This window comes from Lampetra planeri, chromosome 77 (assembly GCF_965212315.1).
Source record: "Lampetra planeri chromosome 77, kcLamPlan1.2.h2, whole genome shotgun sequence".
Lineage (NCBI taxonomy): Eukaryota > Metazoa > Chordata > Hyperoartia > Petromyzontiformes > Petromyzontidae > Lampetra > Lampetra planeri.
The window spans coordinates 3,421,720-3,444,701 of NC_136182.1; the positions used below are offsets into that span (position 1 = coordinate 3,421,720).

A 22,982-nucleotide genomic window follows, 5' to 3' on the forward strand; every position below is an offset into this window, starting at 1 on the left:
TCGTTGGGCAGTTCTGAGTTTATGGGCAGTGTTGAGTCACGGGTGAGTAGGTGAGTCAGAAAGTGAATCGGTAAGTGAGTTGGCGAGTATTGGGGTAAGTGAGTGGGCGAGCGATGGAGGGGGTGAATGAGTATGTAAGTGAGTGGGTGAGTGGGCGAGTGAGAGGGTGGGCGAGTGGGAGGGTGAGTCGGTGGGTGAGTCGGTGGGCGAGTGGGTGAGTGATCTCTGTGTGCCCAGGTGATTATCAAGATGCATTATGTGACACTTTGTAGCCTGCACCTATTGGTCATTTCCTGGTCCCCTGTATTGGTGTGGTGAGTTCATAGACTCCACAAAGAGACCCATACACTCACTTAGACACCCATACTTCTCGGTCCTCAACACTTGCACAAACATCATGCTAGAGGTTACCTGGGTGGACAATACGTTGAGTTTTTGACTCTCGGGTTTATTGGGTTTATCTGCTCAGACGTCCAAGAGCCGAGCTCTGTCAATCATTCATTCATCAGAGATGTTTTTTGACCTCGGGGTCATCTTGATCTCTTTTTATCGACACCAATCAGAGAGAGAGAGGCGGGGGTGGGGGTGGGGGAGACAGAGATGGTCGGGGCTATAAAGATAGATCGTCGCATTCTCCATTCATCATCATCACCAGACGTCTGGATCCACAGTGACTGCCACACAGTGAACTGTGAGAGCCTGGATTCGAGTCCTACATCTGGGTCTCTCTCTCCGTGTTTCAGTGTCTCGCTCTCTCTCCCTCTCTCTCTCGGTGGGTTCATAATGGTCGTGTAGGGTTCGTAATGGCCGTGTCACTGTATGTATATTTCTATCTAACTATCTGTGATCTCATTATAGCAGTTCTCAGTCTATGGGGCAGTGTTGAGTCTATAGACAGTGTTGAGTCCATGGGCGTCTATGGGCAGTGTTGATTCATGGGTGAGTAGGTGGGTAGGTGAGTGGGTGATTGAGTGAGTTGGTGGGTGGGTTTGTGAAACCGTGGGTGGCTGAGTGGGTGATTGGACAAGTGAGTTGGTAGGTGGGTGAGTGGGTGTGTAAGTGTGTGAGTGGCTAGCTAGGTGGGTGGCTGGATGAGTGAAGGGATGAGTGCGTTGGCAAGTGAGTGGGTGATTGCTTGCATTGGTGGCTGAATGAGTGAGTTGGTGGGTGGGTGAGTGGGTGGATAAGTGGGTGGGTCGGTGATTGGACGAGTGAGTTGGTGGGTGGGTGAGTGGGTAGGTAGATCGGTGGGTGAGTGGGTCGGTAAGTGGGTGGGTGAGTGAATGGGTAAGTGTGTGATTGAGAGGGTGGGTCAGTGGGTAAGTGAGTCGGTGGATAAGAGGGTGGGTGAGTGGGTTGGTGAATGGATAAGTGGGTGCGTGGGTGAGTGAGTGGGTGGTTGGTTAGGGGGAGTGGGTGGGTGGGTGAGTGTGTGTGTGGGTGCTCGCTAACAGCACTTGCTCCGACAGTCTGTTAAGGCTATACGGGGGATCTTTGTGTGGGTGGCTCGATGAGTTTGTGAGTTAATGGTTTGGTGAGTGCGTTGGCGAGTGAGTGGGTGAGTGGGTAAATGGGTGGGTGAGTGCGTGGGCGAGTGAGTAGGTGAGTTTGTGGGTGAGTGCGTGGGTGAGTGCGTGGGTGAGTGGGTACGTAAGCGAGTGGGTCGGACGAGGGTGGGTCAGTGGGGGTAGTGAGTCGTTGGGTAAGAGGGTGGATGGGTGATTGAGTGGGTCGGTAAGTTAGTAGGTGAGTGGGTGGTTGAGTGGGTGGTTGAGTGGGTGGTTGAGTGGGTGGTTGAGTGGGTGGTTGAGTGGGTGGTTGAGTGGGTGGTTGAGTGGGTGGTTGAGTGGGTGGTTGAGTGGGTGGTTGAGTGGGTGGTTGAGTGGGTGGTTGAGTGGGTGGTTGAGTGGGTGGTTGAGTGGGTGGTTGAGTGGGTGGTTGAGTGAGTGGGGGAGATGGTGGACCAGTGAGTGGGTGGGTAAGTGAGTGGGTGAGTGGTGAGTTGGTGGGAGAGTGGTTGAGCGAGTGGGTGGGTGGGCGAGTGAGTGGGTGAGCGATTGAGGGGGTGAATGAGTATGTGAGTGAGTGAGTGTGTGGTTGGGTGGTTGAGTAGGTGGGTAAGTGGGGTGGGTAAGTGTGTGAGTGGGTGGGTGGCTCGATGAGTGGGTTAGTGAATGATTTGGTGAGTGCGTGGGCGAGTGAGTGGGTGGGTGAGTGAGATTGTGGTTAGGTGAGTAGTTGGTTGAGCAGGTGGGTAATTGGGTGGGTAAGTTGGTGAGTGGATGGTTAGGTAGGAGGAGTGGGTGGGTGGGTGAGTTGTTGAGTGTGTGGGAGCGTGCGTTGGGTGAGTGGGTGGGTGAGTGAGTCGGTAAGTGAGTGGATGGATGAGTAAGTGGGTGGTTGGCTGGGTCAGTTAGGGAGTGCGTGGGTTATTTGGTGAGTGGATGCATTGGTGAGTGAGTGCGTGAGTTGGTGCGTGAGTAGGTCAGTGAGTGCGTGGATGATTCAGTGGTTGAGGGGGTTATTGAGTGAATGAGTGATTGGGTCAATGGGTGAGTGCATGGGTGAGTGGGTGGGAGCGATGGTTGGTGAGTTAGTGGGTGACTGGTTGGGTAATTGAGTAGGTAAGTGGTTGAGTTTTTGGCAGTGCCGATTACCCTAGTAGCAAAAGTAGCATATTCTATGGGCCCCGCACTTTCAAGGGCCTCGTGCTAATTGCTTTCAAGTTATAAATTCCGGTTGAGTGATTCTGCACTTGTTCTATTACTATAGTACTGTACTGCCTTCAACTTTTATGAACGATTGGATGTTTAGGGTTATAGAAAATGACAAAATACAATTACTTTACTATGCAAGTTAAAAGTTTGTATTTTAATATTCATGTGTTTTTATTTAATTTAGTGACCCTTTATAACATATGCTCCAGGCCACACACTAGCTTAATCCGGCACTGGTTGTTGGGTGGGTAGTTGGGCGAGTGAGTGGGTGAGTGGGTGGGTGAGTGGGTTTGTGATTAGGTGGACAAGTAAGTGAGTGAGTGAGTGGATGAGGGGGTGGTTGAGTTGGTTGTTGAATAAGTGAGTGAGCTCTGTGTCCCCAGGTGAATATCAAGATGCATCACGTTACACTTTGTGGCCTCCTGTTGGTCACTTCCTGGCCCTGCGTTTTTGCTACGATTGGTAAGTTAATAGACTCAGCACAAACAGCACCTTAGACTCACCACAAAGATACGCATAGGCTCATCGACTCAAAACAAAGTGAACCATTGACCCATAGACCGGCCACATACAAAACTCAGAGACTCAAAACACAGAGATCCATAGAACCACACAGAGACCTATAGACTGAGCACACAGATAACCATAGACTCACACAAATACTCATAGACTCACCACTTAGAGACACATAGAATAACCACACAGAGACCCATAGACTCATCACAGAAGAATCCCTAGACTTACCACACAGAGATCCAAAGACTCACAGCGTAGAGATCCATAGATTCACTACACACAGACCCATAGACTCACCACAGAAAGATCCATAGACTCACTAAACAGATACCCATAGACTCACTAAACAGAGTCCCCTAGACTCACAACACAGAGACCCATACACTCACAACACAGAGACCAATAAAAACGCTAAACTGAGACCCCTGTACTCAGTAAACAGAGATCCAGAGACTCACCACATAGACCCATCGACTCACCACACAGAGACTCTGAAACTCACCGATATAACCCTATTGACTCACCACACACACTCACCACACAGACATTTAGCCTCACAACACAGACTCACCAAACAGAGACCGATAGACTCACTTCAAAGGGACTCATAGACTCGCAACACGAAGACCCATCCACTCAAAACAAAGCGAACCAATGACTCACCGCACAGACACCCATAAACTCACCACACAGATACCTATAGACTCACCCACATAAACGTATCTCACCGAGCCCCATAGACTAACCACACAGAGACCACAGAGACTCACTACACAGAGACTGATATACTTACCACACACACACCCATAGACTCACCATACATATACCCATAGACTCACACATATAAACTTACTACACAGAGGGCCATCGACTCACCACACAGATACCCAGACTCACTGCACAGAGACAATAGACTTATCACACAGAGATCCATAGACTCACCACACAGACACAGATAGATCGACCACATACACTCAGAGAATCACCACACAGAGACCAATAGACTAGCACACAGATATATATCGGCTCACTACACAGAGACCCATAGACTCTCCACACCAATACCCATAGACTTACCACATAAACCCCCCTTATACTCATCACAAAAACCCACAGACTCACCACGCAGAGAACCATAGACATACAAAGAGGCCCATTGACTCACCACACATAGATCCATGGAATCACCACAAAGAAACCCATAGATACGCCACTTAGAGACCCACAGACATACCCAGAGACCCAGAGACTCACCACACAGAGACCCATAGATTCACCACACAGACATCCATATAATCACTACAAGAGACACATAGACTCACACAAAGATCCACAGATTAAGCACAAAGAGACTCATAGACTTGCATACATGAACTAACCACACAGAGACGCATAGACTCGCCACACAGAGACTCATCAAATAACCAGAAAAGACTCATAGATTCACACATAGACGAATAAACTCAGCACACAGAGACACATAGACTCACACAGAGACCCATAGACTCACCATACAGAAACCCATAAAGTCATCACGCAGAAACCCATAGACTCGTCTCAAAGAAACCCATAGGCTCAATACACAAAACCATTGGCTCACCACACAGATGCCCATATTCTCACCACACAAAGACCCGACGACTTTTCATATAGAGAATCATAGACTCACAAGTGTAACTTACCACACAGAAACCCATAGAATAATCAGAAGAGACCCATAGACTCACACAGAGACCAATAGACTCACCACACAGAGACTCATAGACTACCACGCATAAACTCACCCTACAGAGACCCATAGACGCGTCACACAATGACCAATAGAACCACACATAGACTCACCAAGCAAATACCCATGAACTCACATAGAAACCAGACACTCACCCTCAGATGACCATAGACTCACTACACAGAGACCCATAGACTCGCCACACAAAAAACCCTGAACTCACCACACAGAGCTCCATAGACTTACATCACAGAGACCCATAGACTCACCACACAAAGAACCCTGGACTCACCACACAGAGCCCCATAGACTCATATCAAAGATACCTATCATCTCACAACACAGAAACCCGTAGACTCTCCACACCAATACTTCTAGACTTACCACATATAGACCCTTAGACTCTTCACAGAGACCCACAGACTCAGCCATTAGAGACTCATAGACCTGTGCAGAGACCCATTGACTCACCTCTCATAGACCCATAAACACACCACGCAGAGACACATATAGACTCACCACACAGATACCCATAGACTACCACGCATAAACTCACCCTACAGAGACCCATAGACTCATCACACAATGACCAATAGAACCACACATAGACCCATAGACTCACCAAACAAATACCCATAAACTCACATAGAGACCAGACACTCACCCTCAGATGCCCATAGACTCACTACACAGAGACCCATAGACTCACCACACAAAGAACCATGAACTCACCACACAGAGCTCCATAGACTCACATCACAGAGACCAATAGACTCACCACACAAAGAACCCTGGACTCTTTTCGATTTAAAGCTTTCGTGACTGCAGGGATTCATCTTCTTGGTTCTTTCGGTAAAGTCACGTAGAAGGGAAATAATAAAATAATCAAAATAAAACATAATAAAATAATTCTCACGACGTTTCGGCCACAACGCAAGCAGCCGTCCTCAGGTGAAGAATGAAACACCACCAAGCTTGGAGCGTATATTTAAGCTGGGTTGGAGGGGGGGAGGTGGGAAGAAGAGCGCCTAGACAAAATAATTTGCATATCAAGAGGAATTTAGCATATGGAAAATGCGTAGGAGGTGGGCGGGGGGGTTTCAAATTAATATTATGCCCGTGCATTATGCAGGATTAGCAGCATCAAAGGGAGGGGGAAGGGGGGGTAGCATTAACAAAGGAAAGGAATGTTAATAGTATGTAGCTGCAGTTGCTAAACAACCACGTAAAAAACTAAAGTATAAACTACATAAACAACTAAAGTATAAACTACATAGCATCATCAGTATACTTACTATACTCTACAATAAGCTGAGTTACTAACAGTAAGTAATACATTACAATTCTACGTCGTAAAAATTATATAATATGCTTCCATCTAAACTTTGTTCTCTTACATCACACGAGTCTACACCGTATTATATACTGCCATAGACAAACCCAACATTAAATTATATACTGTATTGCTATAAACCACCCTATACCTTATATATTTTAATATAACACTATGTATTATTCTACCTACCCTAATGTGTATCACACTGCTATATGTTTACTATACAATTACGATACTATATATTACTTTGTACATTGTATTAAGCATATTAATGTTATACTATTTGTTATTATACACTGTACCATTTACCGTCGTGTCAATGGGTGAGTCGTGGGGGGAAACTTGCAGCGGAGCAAAGAATCGAATCCCTGCGGAGAATACAATGCCAGTGAGTGGAACGCGGTCTGAAAGTCACCGTAAACGTGAACACAATCAGTTAAGATCCGAAATGGTTTATTACGTCCTTCCAATGATTGCTAAGCCAGAATCCATCTTCTCGGTTGAAATTGTCTCTGTGTTTGTATATGTGGATCGCCTCATGAACGAATCTCTCATGATAGCCAGATGGCTTGCAGAGAATCTCTGTCTTGGAGAAGTCAATGTCATGTGAGCCCACTGAGTTGTAACAGTGATCTGCCACGGCTGAGGTGTTTGTCCTACCGTGTTTCAGGTCTGCTTTATGTTCACGGATGCGGTCCGAGACATGTCGTTTGGTTTCTCCAATGTAACTGCTACCACAGAGGCAACTTAGTTTGTAGACGCCAGGGTACTGTATGTCTGGAACCACATCTTTTACAGACGGGACCAGATCACGGATTTTATGTACTGTGTTGAATCGGACCTGGATCTTGTGTTTAATCAGGATTTTGGAGATCTTTTTTGTGACCCCAGCAATGTAGGGTAAGGTGATGGTCTTGAAAGGCTCCTCAACAGGATCCTTCTTGATGGTTGGAGTGATGGCTTTGCGGATTGTGTAGTCGGAGTAACCATTAGCCTTAATAGCTTGGCGTACGTGTTTGAGTTCACTGGCAATGTGTTCCTGGTCGGAGATGCATTGGGCTCTATGGTATAGAGTCTTGATGAGGGAATTCTTCTGGGATGGATGGTGGTGGGAATCCGGTTTTAGGTAAGCATCCGTATGGGTGGCTTTCCTGTAGACAGAGTGGCTCATTGAACCATCAGGTCTCCTTTTAATTAGGACATCCAAAAAGGGTAGCTTGCCATCTTTTTCGACTTCCATGGTGAATCTGATGGCTGGGTGTATGGAATTGATGTGGTCGAGAAATTTGTCTAGAGCAGGCCGGCCATGTGGCCAGATGACAAAAGTGTCGTCTACGTACATCTTCCATAAGGTCGGGCGTAGAGTGGCAGTCTGAATGGCGTCAGTCTCAAATTTCTCCATGAAGATGTTGGCTACAACCGGAGATAGGGGGGGAGCCCATTGGGGTGCCCTCAGTTTGCTTGTAGAAAGTTCCATTCCAGGTGAAGTATGTATTGGTTAAGCAGTGTCTCACCAGGGGGGGTACCCCAGCATTCAGTCCTTGATGAACCAAGTCTTCAATGATTGCGATGGTGTCAGGTACAGGATGTTGCCAGCTAGCAACATCAGCAAAGATGAGCGTTTTGAATTAGCTCAATTAAAAAAGAGGGATGACATTGTCATCCTCTCAGCCGACAAAGGCAATGCCACTGTCATCATGGACAAAACAGAATACAACAACAAAATCCAAGAACTACTCAACGATGGCAGCTATACAAAAATAAAAAGAGACCCCACCAACAGCCTCGTCTCTAAAACCAAGCAAATCATTTCTGATTCAACCGCATTAATTGATCAGACCAAACAGTTCTCGTTGAAACCTTCTGCAGCCAGGCCACCAAGATTATACGGCTTGCCAAAGATACATAAAGAAGATACACCTCTTCGTCCCAATGTCTCTACTATCAACTCCCCCACCTATAAATTGGCTCGTTTTTTGTCTGAAATCCTACGGCCTTTCACTGGAAAAACCACCTCTGCGGTACTAAACTCTACTGACCTGGTATCGACAATCAAGGGGATTGCCCTGTCCCCAGACGACCTGCTTGTCAGTTTTGATGTGGTTTCCTTATTCACCAAAGTTCCTGTGGTTTATAGCAATACAGTATATAATTTAATGTTAGGGTTGTCTATGGCAGTATATAGTACGGTGTAGACTCGTGTGATGTAAGAGAACAAAGTTTAGATGGAAGCATATTATATAATTTTTACGACGTAGAATTTAATGTATTACTTACTGTTAGTAACTCAGCTTATTGTAGAGTATAGTAAGTATACTGATGATGCTATGTAGTTTATACTTTAGTTGTTTATGTAGTTTATACTTTAGTTTTTTACGTGGTTGTTTAGCAACTGCAGCTACATACTATTAACATTCCTTTCCTTTGTTAATGCTACCCCCCTTCCCCCTCCCTTTGATGCTGCTAATCCTGCATAATGCACGGGCATAATATTAATTTGAAACCCCCCCGCCCACCTCCTACGCATTTTCCATATGCTAAATTCCTCTTGATATGCAAATTATTTTGTCTAGGCGCTCTTCTTCCCACCTCCCCCCTCCAACCCAGCTTAAATATACGCTCCAAGCTTGGTGGTGTTTCATTCTTCACCTGAGGACGGCTGCTTGCGTTGTGGCCGAAACGTCGTGAGAATTATTTAATTATGTTTATTTTTTATTATTTTATTACTTCCCTTCTACGTGACTTTACCGTAGAACCAAGAAGATGAAACCCTGGACTCACCACACAGAGCCCCATAGACTCACATCACAGAGACCTATTATCTCACAACACAAAAACCCGTAGACTCTCCACACCAATATTCATAGACTCACCACACACAGACCCATAGACTCCTCACACAATTACTCATATACCGACACAGAGACTCATTGACCCACCATGCTTGGACCCATAGAATCACATACAAAGGCTCACCACACAGTGGCCCATAGGATCTCCACACCAAGACTCATAGACCTACGACATTGACACCCTTAGACTAATCACAAAGATCCACAGACTCTTTACACAGGGACTCATAAACCTACAAAGAGACCCATTGACTCACCACATAAATCCATAGAATCACCACACAGAGACCCATAGACTCACCATGTAAAGACACATTTACCTACGCAGATGTGCGTAGACTCACCACACAGAGACCAATCGACTCACCACGGAGAAACCCATAAACACAAGCAGAGACCCATAGTTCCTTGGCCTCCCATTCTCACAGTGAATAAGGTGGTGTACAAGTTCAGCACGGAATATGAAGCGATTTGGAACGACAGGGGAAGTGGTGCTGCAGTGGACGTGTCGATTTGGAGACCATCCAGCCTGGAGTCCGGTAAGACTACAAACATCCCTCGATGACAACAACAAGCACAATGCGAACAAACGCGCCTTGATAATAATAGTAATGTACCCTTCGTACTCGCATTAATTTTGCGTTTTTTGAACATCTTAACACCTCCGGTTTTATTGCCAGAAAGGGTAAAACCTCTTCTTATTTTTCATACTTTGATACTGGCAAAAAGGTCCCATGATGAACATGCCTTGGTAATAATAATCATAATGTCTGTGGGACTCCGTGGGTCTCTTGCTATCCCAGGCTTCTATCCGCTGGGAGACGTCGCAGTTACTCTGCACGAGCAACCGAAGTCCGCGAGTATTCTAGTGAGGGACTTTGGAAACTCGCTGGTACGAGCTCCCATCAGCGTCACGTGAGTCTGTGTGAGTCTGTTTGTGTCTGTGTGTGTATATCTTTTGGTTGGCAGACGGTAACGCTGTGGTGAGCAATGCCATTGGGGTAAGGTCAATTCCAATCGACTCTTCCCCTCCTGTCGCTCGTAGCCATCACAGTGGCAAAACTAGGAGACTGAATTTGTACCCTCGGGGTTCCTTCAGAAATGGCAAAAAGCTACCGCGAGTGGCCACATGGAATGTTCGAAAGCACACTGCAGATGAGAGTCTGCCACTCCTCTCTCGGGAGTTAGACCGGTACCCCCTGGATATCTTCGGTATTCAGGAGACTCGTTGGACTCACTCTGGCAGGAGACTGCCAAATAACAGAGAGTGGCTCTTTCTCTTGACAAAATAATTAACGGGGCATGGGGGTGAAGTGTAGGAAGCTGTAAGCCCCAGACTACTGTGGGCTCATCTCCCGATCATCCGGAGGTGAGAAATGTTGGTGGTGGTTGCTTATGCCTCCAACGAAGATGAACATCAGTGGAGGGATGCAGGCAAGGCCGATGAGTGAGATTCCTGTTTTGACCTCCTGTCACAGGTGCTAGCTAAAGTGGCCCCTCGGGATAGTCATCCTGTTGGGTGACTTTAATACCCGAATGGGTTATGATGCTGGCACCTGGGCTGAAGTGAGTGGAAGCCATGGGTGAGATCAGCTCAATAATAATGGCAGTAGGCTGCTAGACATCAGACAATGAAGAGGCTTACCGCGAGCTTCACTCGAAGGTTCGGAGAGCTATGTGGCAATGCAAGGATGAGTGTTGGTCGTGGGTTGCTGAGGAGATGGAGTCGTGATCACAATCACGATTTTATTCCTTTAAAAAAAGATTTGTAGCGCCTCACAAATCACCATTATGGTAAAACTATGCGCCCGGGAGTCAAAGCCATTCCCTGTTCATGTCGGGGTGCAACTGGTATGTTATTTAGCTCCTACATTATTTAAAACCACTTTTTTTAGAAGCCTCCACGGATTTACCAGAGGATTGTCCATCTGGTACAGATACAATGGGAGGCTGCTCGATGTCCCGGTGTGGTTGAGGGATGGCTCCCTATTGGTTAACCATGTTATGTATGCTACTGATCTAGTGATTACTGCTCACTCAGAGAAGGCGTTTGAAGCACTGCTGCTTGACCTGAAGCGTGCTATTAACAGTTGTAGCCATATTATCAGCCCCTTCAAAACTAAGCACCTGCTTCGGTAATTTGTGCAACCAAACACTCCACCTGCCAAACTCCCCTTTGGCGAGGCAGTTGTGGAGAGAGTGGAGAGGTTCCCGTACCTGACCAGTGTGGTTTTTACAGGCTCCGGTTTGACAGCAGAGTTCTCACTCTGAATCAGTCGAACTGCATTAACTTTTCATCGGCTGTGTAACGCTGTGTGGAAGTGATTTCATTGATCAAGGTTTATCGATTGACTGACGATTGATCGATCGATTGACTGACCATCTAGTCATCGTCTATGCCGTTGGCTATCCTCCTCTCCCTCACCTCCCACGTTGCCCTGCAGTGAGGTGTGGAATGACAGAGGCAGTGGAGCTGACCGTGATGTCACAGTGTACCAGCTCAACCCGTCGAACGGCTTCACGTGCCTGGGCCACGTGGCCGTGGCGAGCTACAGCCAGACACCCAGCCTCAACGCATACAGGTGAGCGGCGCAGCTCGCCAATCTGTCTATTCGTGTGTATGTGTGTTGTGTGTGTATATTGTGTGTGTTGTGTATGTAGGCTGTGTGCTTTGTGTGTGCATTGTATGTGTGTTGTGTGTGTATATTGTGTGTGTTGTGTATGTAGGCTGTGTGCTTTGTGTGTGCATTGTATGTGTGCTGTGTGTATATTGTGTCTTGATTTAAAGATTTCGTGACTTCAGGAATTCATATTTTTGGGGTCTTTCAATAAAGTCACGTAGATAGGTTCAGAGAAAATAACAAAAAACTACAACGTTTCGATCGCAACACAAGCGTTCGTCATCAGGAAGAGGGGGTTGGCTTCTAAATGTAAACTGTTTATAAAGGTTTTAAATGGGCTTAGCCCAAATGTCAGCAGGTTACATTTCTCACACTAACACAGCCACCTCGCTTCTCAAGCTCGAGGTTGCTGCTCTGCGATCTCCAATTAACATGCTAATCTCTCACATTAACATAGCCACCTCAGGGCGCTGACCCTGGAGGCTGCTAAACGATACTTACATTATCATGCAAATTTTTACTTGGCAGCCCTTTGATTGGTAGAAAACCCACCACCGTCGCGGTCGCTGCTCACCACTTACATTAACATTGGCTGCTGACATTTGGGCTACGATCTCAATTTTGGAGCTTTCGTGACTGCAAGAATAATTCCTGCAGTCATGAAAGCTCCAAAATTGGGATTGAACCACTTCTACGGGGAAGTTTTAAGCTTATCTTTTTTCTCTCTCTCTGGCTTTCTGTTTTCTCTCTCTGCCTGTGTCCTCTCTTTGGAATTTTCACACTTAAATTCTAACTTAGCAATCTTTAAAATACGTAATCAACGGGGCTATGCGTTAATTGTGTGTTGACCGACTCTCTGTGTTGCATTACATTACATTTCGATATTTTACTAGGTTATTTAATTTTAGTGTGTCTTTCTCCTAATTTTTAAGCTTGCGTACCGTACCACATCGTCGTCTTGCTTACCGTACCACGTCGTCGTCCACTCATTGACATGCTAATTTTTTCTCTGCCCCCACCCCCTCTCTATATTTAAGGCCTCGTCACAGAAACGACCTCTCTCTTTCTGCCGATACGTGTTCTCTCTCTGTGTGTCTTTGTGATGTCTGTCTGCTTGTATGTCTGTCTATAGTTTTCTGGTTAGATTTTTGTTGCTATTTCTTTTATACCTGATGATGATTGCTTGTGTTGCAATCGAAACGTCGTAGTATGCTATTATTTAATTTATTATTTTATCTTTATACGTGACTTAACCGAAAGAACCGAAGCATATTTGGGCTACGCCCTTTTCAAACCTTTATAAACAGTTTGCCTTTAGAAGCTAACCTCCTCTTCCTGATGACGAACGCTTGTGTTGTGATCGAAACGTTGTAGTTTTTGTTATTTTCTTTGAACCTATCTATGTGACTTTATCAAAAGACCCAAAGAATATGAATTCCTGCAGTCACGAAAGCTTTTAGTCAAGATGTTGTGTGTATGTTTGTCTATGTTGCGTATATGTTGTGTGTATGTTTGTAGAACTTGTTTTGCACCAAACGTAGCCAACCCTGCTAATCGGAGGTACGAGGGAAGGACAGCAAACTAAACATAACAACAATAACAAGAAGCTCTAAAGAACTTCGTTTTCAATTTAGAGAATTTAAAAGTGCATAGTACCAGTGGCTTCCTAATATCTGAAGGAAGAGCGTTCTAGACAGCTGCAGAAACGCATCTGGAAGCGCTTAATGCAGTGGCCATCTTCTTTCAATAGCTAGCCAAAAGTCTAGCATATAGTGTAGTGTATAGTGGTGACGTGTATAGTGGTGTATAGTAGTGCAGTATATAGTGTAATGTGTAGGGTATAGTGTAATGTAAAGTAGTGTATCGTAGTAGTAGTGTTGTGTATAGTGCAGTGTATAGTGTAGTATATAGTGTGTAGCGTATATTTCATCTGAAAGTGCATAATGTGGTGGCCGTCTTTGTTCAATGGCTAGCTAAAATTTGCTGCTGCGAATATAACCGCATATATTGTGATAATAATACCGTCAAGTTGAACCCAAGACCCTTGCTGTCAGTGTACAACAAGCAGTTCTAAATAAATTAGTTTTCATCTCTTCCCCATCCTTCGCTCCCGACGCTGCAACCTTCTGGGAAGTCCTGCGAATTGAGGAAAGCAGTCACCTTCCCATTCATCACGAGCACTATAACATTCCGCGTCATTTAAAGTCACGCCAAGCCCTTTTGGCGCCGTGCACTTAACCTAAAACAATGCGAGTTTAACCTCTGATGAAGCTTAGAGAGTTAGCAGAGTTCAAAATTACTCACAAATAAACACCACGTAAAATACCAAATGTAGAAGTTCCCCCCACCTAACCACCCGTGCTGGTTGCATTACAAACAGACTGAACAAGCATGTTATTACTCTTTGGTTCTTTCGGGAAAGTCACGTAGTTAAAAATAAAATAAACAAATCAAGACGTTTCGATTGCAACACAAGCAATCATCATCAGGTGGGAAAACCACAGCAAGAAAAAATTGCTGAAGTGGGAGAGAGAGCTGCCGTGGCAAGAGGTTATATAGGTAAGAAAGGGGGAGGGGCAAGGGGGGAGAGAAAGAGAGGGGGGGGGTGTGGGGTAGGAGGAGGGGAGCGCTGCGTGAGCGCTCGGGAGATAGAGGACGTGAGGCTGGGGGGGGGAAGTGGGAGGGGCTGGAAGTGGGAAGCGGGGGAAATTAACTCGGAAAAATAGACTAGTACCCGGCAGATATGATAGACACAACCATAACGCAGTTAAGGTTTTACCTGGTTAATAACATCTTTCCAATGTTTGCTCAATTTGTATCCATCTTCTCGGTTGAAGTTATGTCTATGTTTATATATCTGGATTGCTTCATGAACAAACCTTTGATAGTAGCCCGAAGGTTTGCAGAGTACCTTGGTCTCGTAAAAAACAATATCATGCAAGCCCACATCGTTATAACAATGGTCAGCCACGGCAGACGTATTGGTTCTGCCGTGTTACAGATCTTTCTTGTGTTCGCAAACACAGTCCGAGACATGTCGTTTCGTTTCCCCAATATAACTTCTACCGCAGGTACAACTCCGTTTTTAAACTCCAGGATATTGCATGTCAGGAATGACATCTTTCACAGATGAGATTATATCACAAATGTTGTGTATTGTATTGAATCGGACCTAGATGTTGTTAATTTTTTAGATTTTGGAAATCTTTTTGGTAACACCTGCTATGTATGGTAACATGATGGTTTTGATTGGCTTCTCATGGGGTTGTTTCTCCATGGTTGTAGAAATAGCTTTGCGAATAATGCGGTCCGAGTAGCCATTCATCTTGAGGGCCTGGTGTACGTGTTCCAGTTCACTGGCTAGGTGGTGTTTGTTGGAAATTCAGTGGGCCCTATGGTGTAGTGTTTTGATAAGGGATTTCTTCTGTGCCGGATGGTGGTGGGAATCAGGTTTCAGATAGGAATCTGTGTGGGTGGATTTCCTGTAGACAGTGTCACAACGAGCCGTCAGGTCTCTTCTCAAACAAAACACCCAGGAATGGTAGCTTACCATCCTTCTCCACTTCCGTGGTAAATTTGATGGATGGGTGTATGGAATTGATGTGGTTGAAAAATTGGTTCAAAGCTGGCAGGCCATGTGGCAAAATGACGAAAGTGTCATCTACATATCTGTTCCGCAAGGAAGGACGTAGGGTGGATGTCTGGATGGCATCTGTTTCAAATTTATCCATGAAAAGTTCGCTATCACTGGTGATAAGGGAGATCCCATGGGGGTACCTTTATTTTGTTTGTTGAAAGTACCATTCCAGGTGAAGTAAGTGTTGGTAAGTATGTTATTATGATGATTATATCGATTTATTGAGTATTCTTCTTCAACAATGCAAGGTATATAGATATATTGACTCTTCTTCTTTGTTTGTGCGACTGATGTTAATGCAGAGTAACAACTAGAATCTGACATTCAGGTGGTCAAGCCCAAACAACAGCTTCAGGAGTAGCGGATGAGTGGGTCATCATCACGGTGATATCTACTTCGCATTTGTGGATCAGAAAATTGTGTCTTTCCATGCTGTATGGTCTGTTCTGGATGACCACTTTCATCTCCGTGAGAGTTTTTAATTTTCCATTTGTGCATCAGGAATCCACATCTACTATAAATTGCTGTGCAGTGAATGTAGTTTAGGGTGGACCATGAGCTTCGTAGAAGATCAAACCCAGGGGATGTATGCGTTAGGTCTTTCACAAGGTGTTTCTTTGCGAGTACATTTGAACTCCGTTTAGCTCTACAAGCTTCATTGAGGCTTGAACTCGCTCACATTGTTTCAGGTTAAACTCCAGGTCCCAAAAGGGGCGTGCGTGACTTCAAACGACGATGAGGGAAGTTATTGAGGTCCTGGTGAATGGAAAGGCTATTGTTTTCTTCGATTCACACGATTTCCCAGAGGGTTGCAGCATTGTGGAGGATGGGGGGGTAAAGATGTGGTGACAGCACGGCCAGCCAAGGTGTTGGGGTTGACTTGGGGGTTTTATACATCTGGTCATTCTCGCAGCAGAGGCTTCTGGCTAACCATCGAACAAAAATGGTTAATGCATCGCACACCTGCAGATGCACTTTTGATATCGTCTGGAATGCACTTCCTTCCGATATTAGGAAGCCACTGGACCTATGCACTACTGGGCATCTGCGAATATTGGACTTTTGTGACCATCAGACATCCGTGAAAGGGAGCTTTATAGATCATCATATTGCTCCAGTAAAATTTTTATTTTTTTTCAATGATTCTGATTTTACATCTAAATTGAAACTCACTTCTTTAGAACCGATTTTTATGTTTAGTTTGTTGTCCTTTCCGCACTTCCGATTAGGACGGTTGGCTACGTATGGTGTGAAAGAAGTTGAATGCACGCGCATGCATACATCAGCAGGGTCTGGGAACAAAGCCACAACCTCTTGCCTACCAGACAACGGAGATAACTTAACCTGGCTGCCGTGGCATTCCCTCCCCTTCCGCTCTCCCCAAGGTGCGTCAATTCGAGCCACGTGACCCAGGGACGCCTCAGCTTCGTGTGGAACGACAGAGGCTCGGGGGCAGAGCACGACGTCAGCTTCTGGAGTGTGGAGAACGATCCGATGTTGACTGGTGAGGCCTGGGGCGGAGAGAGTCACTGGCTCCCTCCTGTTAGTTAACTGCCCTGTCTGGGATGCTGGAGGGCGTGGGTTCAATCCCTGACCCTGATGATGCCTGTTCCTCCGGTTTTTCTCCCTGCACATGTAAAATCAACATCAGGCATTTAGAGTGTTTGGCTGATTCTGTAAATTCCACGCGATCAGCCACTTCACAGAGCCACTATAATTCGTTTAGTAATTGTCAAAAAACTGATTTCACTTTTTGTTGTTCGTCCAATCACCGCTCCCTGTTTCCTCGGTGCTTGGCTTCACGGCGGCAGGCATCACGGCGGGGACCTTCATGTCCCACGCGAGCCACAGCGACCTGCGCATCGTGCCCGCCGTGCTGGACGCGAACAAAGCCATTCTCTCCGCGTTCCTGCCGACCTCGTCAGAGGTGGCGCTCGTCCTGTACAACACGGACAGAATGACGGAGATGTGGAATGATAAAGGTACGGGGTGTATACATAGATAGATAGACATATACAGATGGACACCCATTGACACACACAGAAACACAGAGTTAGACACGCAAAAATAGACACGCACAGATAGACACCTAAAGACACACAAACAAACACACAGAGACAGACACAGAGGGATAGACACATAGAGATAGACACGCATGGATAGACACCCACAGACACACACAGAGAGATAGACTCACACAGATAGACACTCACACAAATAGACACCCACAGACACACACACAAACACGCATGGATAGGCACACAGAGATAGGCACCCAGAGACACACACAGAGACAATCATGGTTAGACACATAGAGATAGACACACACACAGATTGACACCATAAGATGCAAACACATAGATAGACACCCATAGACATATACAGACACACATGGATAGACACGCATGGATAGACACACAAGGATAGATCCTGTACAACACTGAGAGTGTGACAGACATCTGGAACGATAGGGGTACGGGGTGTACACACAGATAGACACATGCAGATAGACACCAATAGACACACATAGAGAGACACATGGAAATATACACATAGAGATAGATACAGGGAGATATCCTGTACAACAATGAATGCGTGATGGAGATCTGGCATGATATGGCTATGGTAGGGGCACACCCCCCGCCTCCCTATAGACACACAGATACACACAGAGAGACAGACACACAGAGAGATGCCCATAGCCACACAGAAAGAAACACGGATACCCATAGACATACAGAGAAATTCATAGACACACAGATAGATACACAAAGACCCATAGACTCACAACACAGAAACTCACACGCTGACAATTCTCATCGGGTTCATGACTGTCATCGCAGGCAGCAGAGGGAAGTACGACGTTTCAATCTGGAAGGCGGAAGGCTGCTGCTCTCTGGGCGACATTGCCATGCCCAACTATAACCGGCCTAAAGGTATCCTCTTGAGAGAGATCATCCCCGGAACGCTGAGAAAGCCGCTGTCCTTTGAGCGCGTCTGGACTGACCGGGGCTCAGGAGCGGACCGGGATGTCTCCATCTGGAAGCCGATCTGCCCACCATCGTACCACGCTCTCGGCTTCGTCGCCGAAGGGAGCTACGGCCACGTCCCCTCGGTGGACACAGTGCGCTGCGTGAACACCTCACACGTCGTGCGGGGTGACTGGCAGTGGGTCTACGACGACACCAAGACGGGATCGGCGCAGGACGTCACGATATGGAAAGCCGTCGGCAGCGGTCAGACGGCCAACACCTTCAAGGCTGTGACGCGGCACGGCGCAATGGACACGCCGTCATTCATCCTCAACCCGCGGTTCGTGTCGGTGCAGACTGGAGCTCCCGTGGCCAGGGTACGGCTCGTGAACTTCATCTATGACTTCGAATCGCAGGTGGTAAGCAATGTCGATCCACTGGAGCTCACGACACGCACCATCGCCGAGAATTGTCGTGCTCCCCCGGGCAGTCCTCCACTCAACGTGAAACGGAAGATCGACGTGACGGTCACGATGACTTCATCTTGGAGTGTGTCAACATCGCTGGCGGTTGGCGTGGAGGTGACCTTTGAGGCGGGCATCCCGCTTATCGCTAAGAACCAGGTGAAGGTGGCCACAACCTTAACGAGGCAATGGGAGAAGACCATCACCGAATCCAAGTCGGTGACAGATTCGTTGGAGGCAACAATCGACGTCCAAGCCGGGAAATCAGTGTCGTACGTGGTGACCGGCCGGCGCTACATTGGAAGCATCCCCTGGAAGGCCACAATGACGACGACGTTCGAGGACGGGAGTTCAAACATCGACCAAGTGGGAGGCGTGTTCGAGGGCATGCAGGTGTCTGAGATCCGCGTCTCAGCTGACGCACCACTGCCTTGCGGTTAAACTTCCCGTGATGCTTGGCTTCAGGCCTTGTCCCTTGTACGGCGAGACCTCAGCTAATGTGCTAGGGGAGCAGCAGCAGTAGAAAAGTATCCATTGGTTAGGCGAAAACTATTTCTGCCTCTAACTATATTATAATAAAAATAACTGTATGTTGGTGTGTTAAACTTATTTGGCACAATACGGAGCTAACTGTGTTAATATGAGGTGCAGTGAAATGACAACAAACTTAACACAAAAAGCAGTTCTAAAGAAATGAGCTTGTTCTCTCTCTCTCTCTGTCTGTTATGCAACCGGCACATACAGGAAAAAGACAAAAACAGTTTGGCCCAGGTGGGTAGCAGTGGAGATTTTCTGCGTTGGATTTTTCACGAGGTGTTTGTTTGTTTGTGAGTTCTTATCTGACGGGCACTATTTTACTTCACCGGGTGTTAAAATCCCCAGCGTTTAACAGTACTCTCTTTATTGTCAGCCAACACTGGTATAAACATGAGCATTTTCGTTTCGTTTCTATCATGTGCATCCACAGTGACTTGCGCACAAACACGTCCAAGTCGAGGACGAGTAACCCGTGCCCTGTTTTAGCCCCCCCTCCCCTCCCGATACGTTCCATTCATTGGCTACCACATTCTGATAAGCTCCTCTCCCCCTCTCCTCCCCCCTTTACTTGTATTTAAGAGCTTGCATCTTGTATCGCTGCCTCACTTGATGCAGCAAATCTGGCTGTGACGGTCCCACCTGATGACGGAGACTTGTGTTGCCTCCGAAACGTCGTGATCTTATTGTTTTATTTTTTATTAATTTTAATTTCATTTTTTACCTACGTGACTTTACCGAAAGAACTGAAAGTATAGTTCTTTTGAACGCCATTCAGCTCTCTAAGCTTCCTCACGAGAAGAGGTTGCGCTCGCATTGTTGAAGGTTAAACGTACGGCTCCAGAAGAGCCTTGTTGTCCTTCTGCACCTCCGTATAGCACGGTCGGCTACGTACGGTGCCAAAAATGTTCAACACATACAGACGGTGTGACAGCATAGGCAGCAAGGGTGTTGTGGTCAATTGGGGGTATTATTATTATGATATATCCGGTCATCCTTGCAGCAGCAGCTTTTGACTAGCCATCGAACAAAAATATGGTCACCACATTGCGCGCTTTCAGATGTGCTTATGTGGCCGTCTAGAACGCTCTCCTTCTGATATTACGAAGTCCACTAGAGCTCTGCGCTTTGAAAATGCATTTCTTTAGAACTGCTTTGTGTGTTTCGTTTCTTGTCCTTCCTCCGTACCTACGATTAGTTGGCTATGTATGGTGTGAAAGAAGCTCAATATAGATACATACATGATGCCATCCTGGTGAGGCAAAGGGGAGAGGTTCATTAGGCTCCGTGTACTCTATCACTGCACCGTTCAGAATCCACGCAGCTAAAGAAAGTAGATTGTCGTCGACCACTCAAAAACCACGTTATCACGGTGCACGCATTTCCGCATTGTAATGGTGCATGCGTTATAACGGCAGGCACGTTCTGCATTATAACAATGGTGCGTAAAATATTCCCGAATGGAAGAACTGCATTGTAGCAAAAACACGTGATGGTGTGATAACACTGCGTATTAATCGGCGATTCGCAGTATACTGGCGCTGGGCGGTTGATTGGCCACAGGGCAGTTCATTACGTGACATTGCACCAGGAGTAGTTCGATTATAAATAAATAAATGTTTGGTAAATTTTCGTATACATGACGGGAATTCGAATTTACAATCGTTTTTACAATTGTATTTTCAATCCGCAGCTGCCGGAAGATCTTTCATAGGAGGTTGTTTGACGTGTTAGTGGTGTGGTGGAGGAATGGTTTCTAAAAAAAAACACCGAGGTTGCTCACTTCCACAGTGTGGAAGAGAGGCTGCCACTACTCTTTTGGTAGCTGGACCAATACCGCTTGGACCTCTGTAGAATACAGGAGGTTTAGTGGACTGGTTTTGGTGAATATAGGGAGGCTTCCATTCCTGTATCAGAAGCTGTCCCAGTACTGCTTGGACCTCTGGGGCATACGGGATGTCTGGTGGACTGGTTCTGGCTCCAGTCACCATGAGGAGTAAACTGTTCTCCACTCAGTATAGGAAAGTGCCCGGTCAGCGCATGGCACCTGGGTCTATTCCATGACCTTCTCCTGTCAGCAGTCACTTCACATGGCTGCCTCGTAGTGCACCTAGCCTGGCACAAGTGCCGTGGTGACGATACCACCATTTATTGGTGAGTAGCGGCAGTTGTTAGGGGAAGGCGCAGAGCCCTGGGTCGATTAAAACGATCACTCACCGCCGATCTCAGCTACAGCCGGGAATTGATCTTGTGTCGCTGGGTTCATAGTGCAATGCGCTAACAAATGGGCCACCGCTCCAACGTCCGCACTCCATACAACATACATCCCCTTGTGAGACTTTTGAAGCTGTGCACCGCGAAGTGCGCATTTCAGTGATTGTCACTTTTGATTTAATAAACGATAATGAATGTAATCGAAACAAATCACGGCTGAAGTGGTTTCTCAATTATGTTCACGAAGTTCGAGCATGACTGGCTACGTATGGTGCGATATAATTTCAACATATATACGATAAGGAGTCAAAGAGAAACATGCAGACTCCCCATTGAGAAAACAAAGTCACGCAAAGTCACCCAATTTTTCACAACGACACCTTTATGACAATTTTTGAGTACGACGTTTCGCTGGCGAATTGCCCAATGATGCTGGATGCATCATCATTTGCTGGATGCAATTACTAGCGAAACGTCGTTCTCAAAAATTGTAAATGTTGTGGTTTCACTCTTCAACACACCGGTGGGCTAAAGTAGTGAACTATTTGTCTTTTGTCAACGTGACACTTTATTTGCTGATTGGCCTTGTCGGGTGGTGGAGGGTTACGACACATTTATAAATAACGTGATCTAACCCAAAAACGTTTATTATGAAGAGATGATAATGTCATCATCTCAGCCGACAAGGGCAATGTCACTGTCATCATGGATAATACCATATACAACAACAAAATTCAGTACCTTCGTATGGATGGTAGCTACAGTGAGGGAAAAAGGTATTTGATCCCCTGCTAATTTTGTACGTTTGCCCACTGACAAAGAAATGATCAGTCTATAATTTTAATGGTAGGTTTATTTGAACAGTAAGAGACAGAATAACAACAACAAAATCCCAAAAATGCATGTCAAAAATGTTATAAATTGATTTGCATCTTAATGAGGGAAATAAATATTTGACCCCCTCTCAATCAGAAAGATTTCTGGCTCCCAGGTGTATTTTATACAGGTAACGGGCTGAGATTAGGAGCACACTCTTAAAGGGAGTGCTTCTAATCTCAGCTTGTTACCTGTATAAAAGACACCTGTTTACAGAAGCAATCAATCATATTCCAAACTCTCCACCATGGCCAAGACCAAAGAGCTCTCCAAGGATGTCAGGGACAAGATTGTAGACCTACACAAGGCTGGAACGGGCTACAAGATCATCGCCAAGCAGCTTGGTGAGAAGGTGACAACAGTTGGTGCGATTATTCGCAAATGGAAGAAACACAAAAGAACTATCATTCTCCCCTTGGCCTGGGGCTCCATGCAAGATCTCACCTCGTGGAGTTGCAATGATCATGTGAACGGTGAGGAATCAGCCCAGAACTACACGGGAGGATATTGTCAA

At 46.1% G+C, this 22,982-nt stretch overlaps 1 protein-coding gene across 3 annotated transcripts; it reads left to right on the forward strand.

Annotated features, from left to right (window-relative positions):
• Positions 1-584: 584 nt before the first annotated feature.
• On the forward strand, positions 585-21,802 carry LOC144738043 (uncharacterized). Of its 3 annotated transcripts, none has more exons than XM_078620942.1 (8): positions 585-691; positions 3,101-3,179; positions 9,579-9,689; positions 9,954-10,065; positions 11,595-11,732; positions 16,794-16,912; positions 17,220-17,390; positions 18,252-21,802. In XM_078620942.1, the coding sequence occupies exons 2-8, from the start codon at positions 3,113-3,115 to the stop codon at positions 19,283-19,285; spliced, it is 1,752 nt and encodes a 583-aa protein (XP_078477068.1). In that variant the 5' UTR covers positions 585-691; positions 3,101-3,112; the 3' UTR covers positions 19,286-21,802. The 3 variants fall into 3 exon arrangements, with proteins under 3 accessions (XP_078477068.1, XP_078477067.1, XP_078477066.1); XM_078620941.1 differs by having other exon boundaries at positions 636-772; XM_078620940.1 differs by lacking the exon at positions 585-691 and adding an exon at positions 815-939.
• Positions 21,803-22,982: the final 1,180 nt, after the last annotated feature.

Excerpts from the sequence above, each read along its gene's own strand:
- LOC144738043 (XM_078620940.1), top strand. The coding sequence starts at position 919 with ATGGGCAGTGTTGATTCATGG. Across the intron at positions 10,066-11,594 it reads CGAGCTCCCATCAGCGTCAC|TGAGGTGTGGAATGACAGAG; the intron begins GTGAGTCTGTGT and ends GTTGCCCTGCAG. Across the intron at positions 17,391-18,251 it reads GGAGATGTGGAATGATAAAG|GCAGCAGAGGGAAGTACGAC; the intron begins GTACGGGGTGTA and ends CTGTCATCGCAG.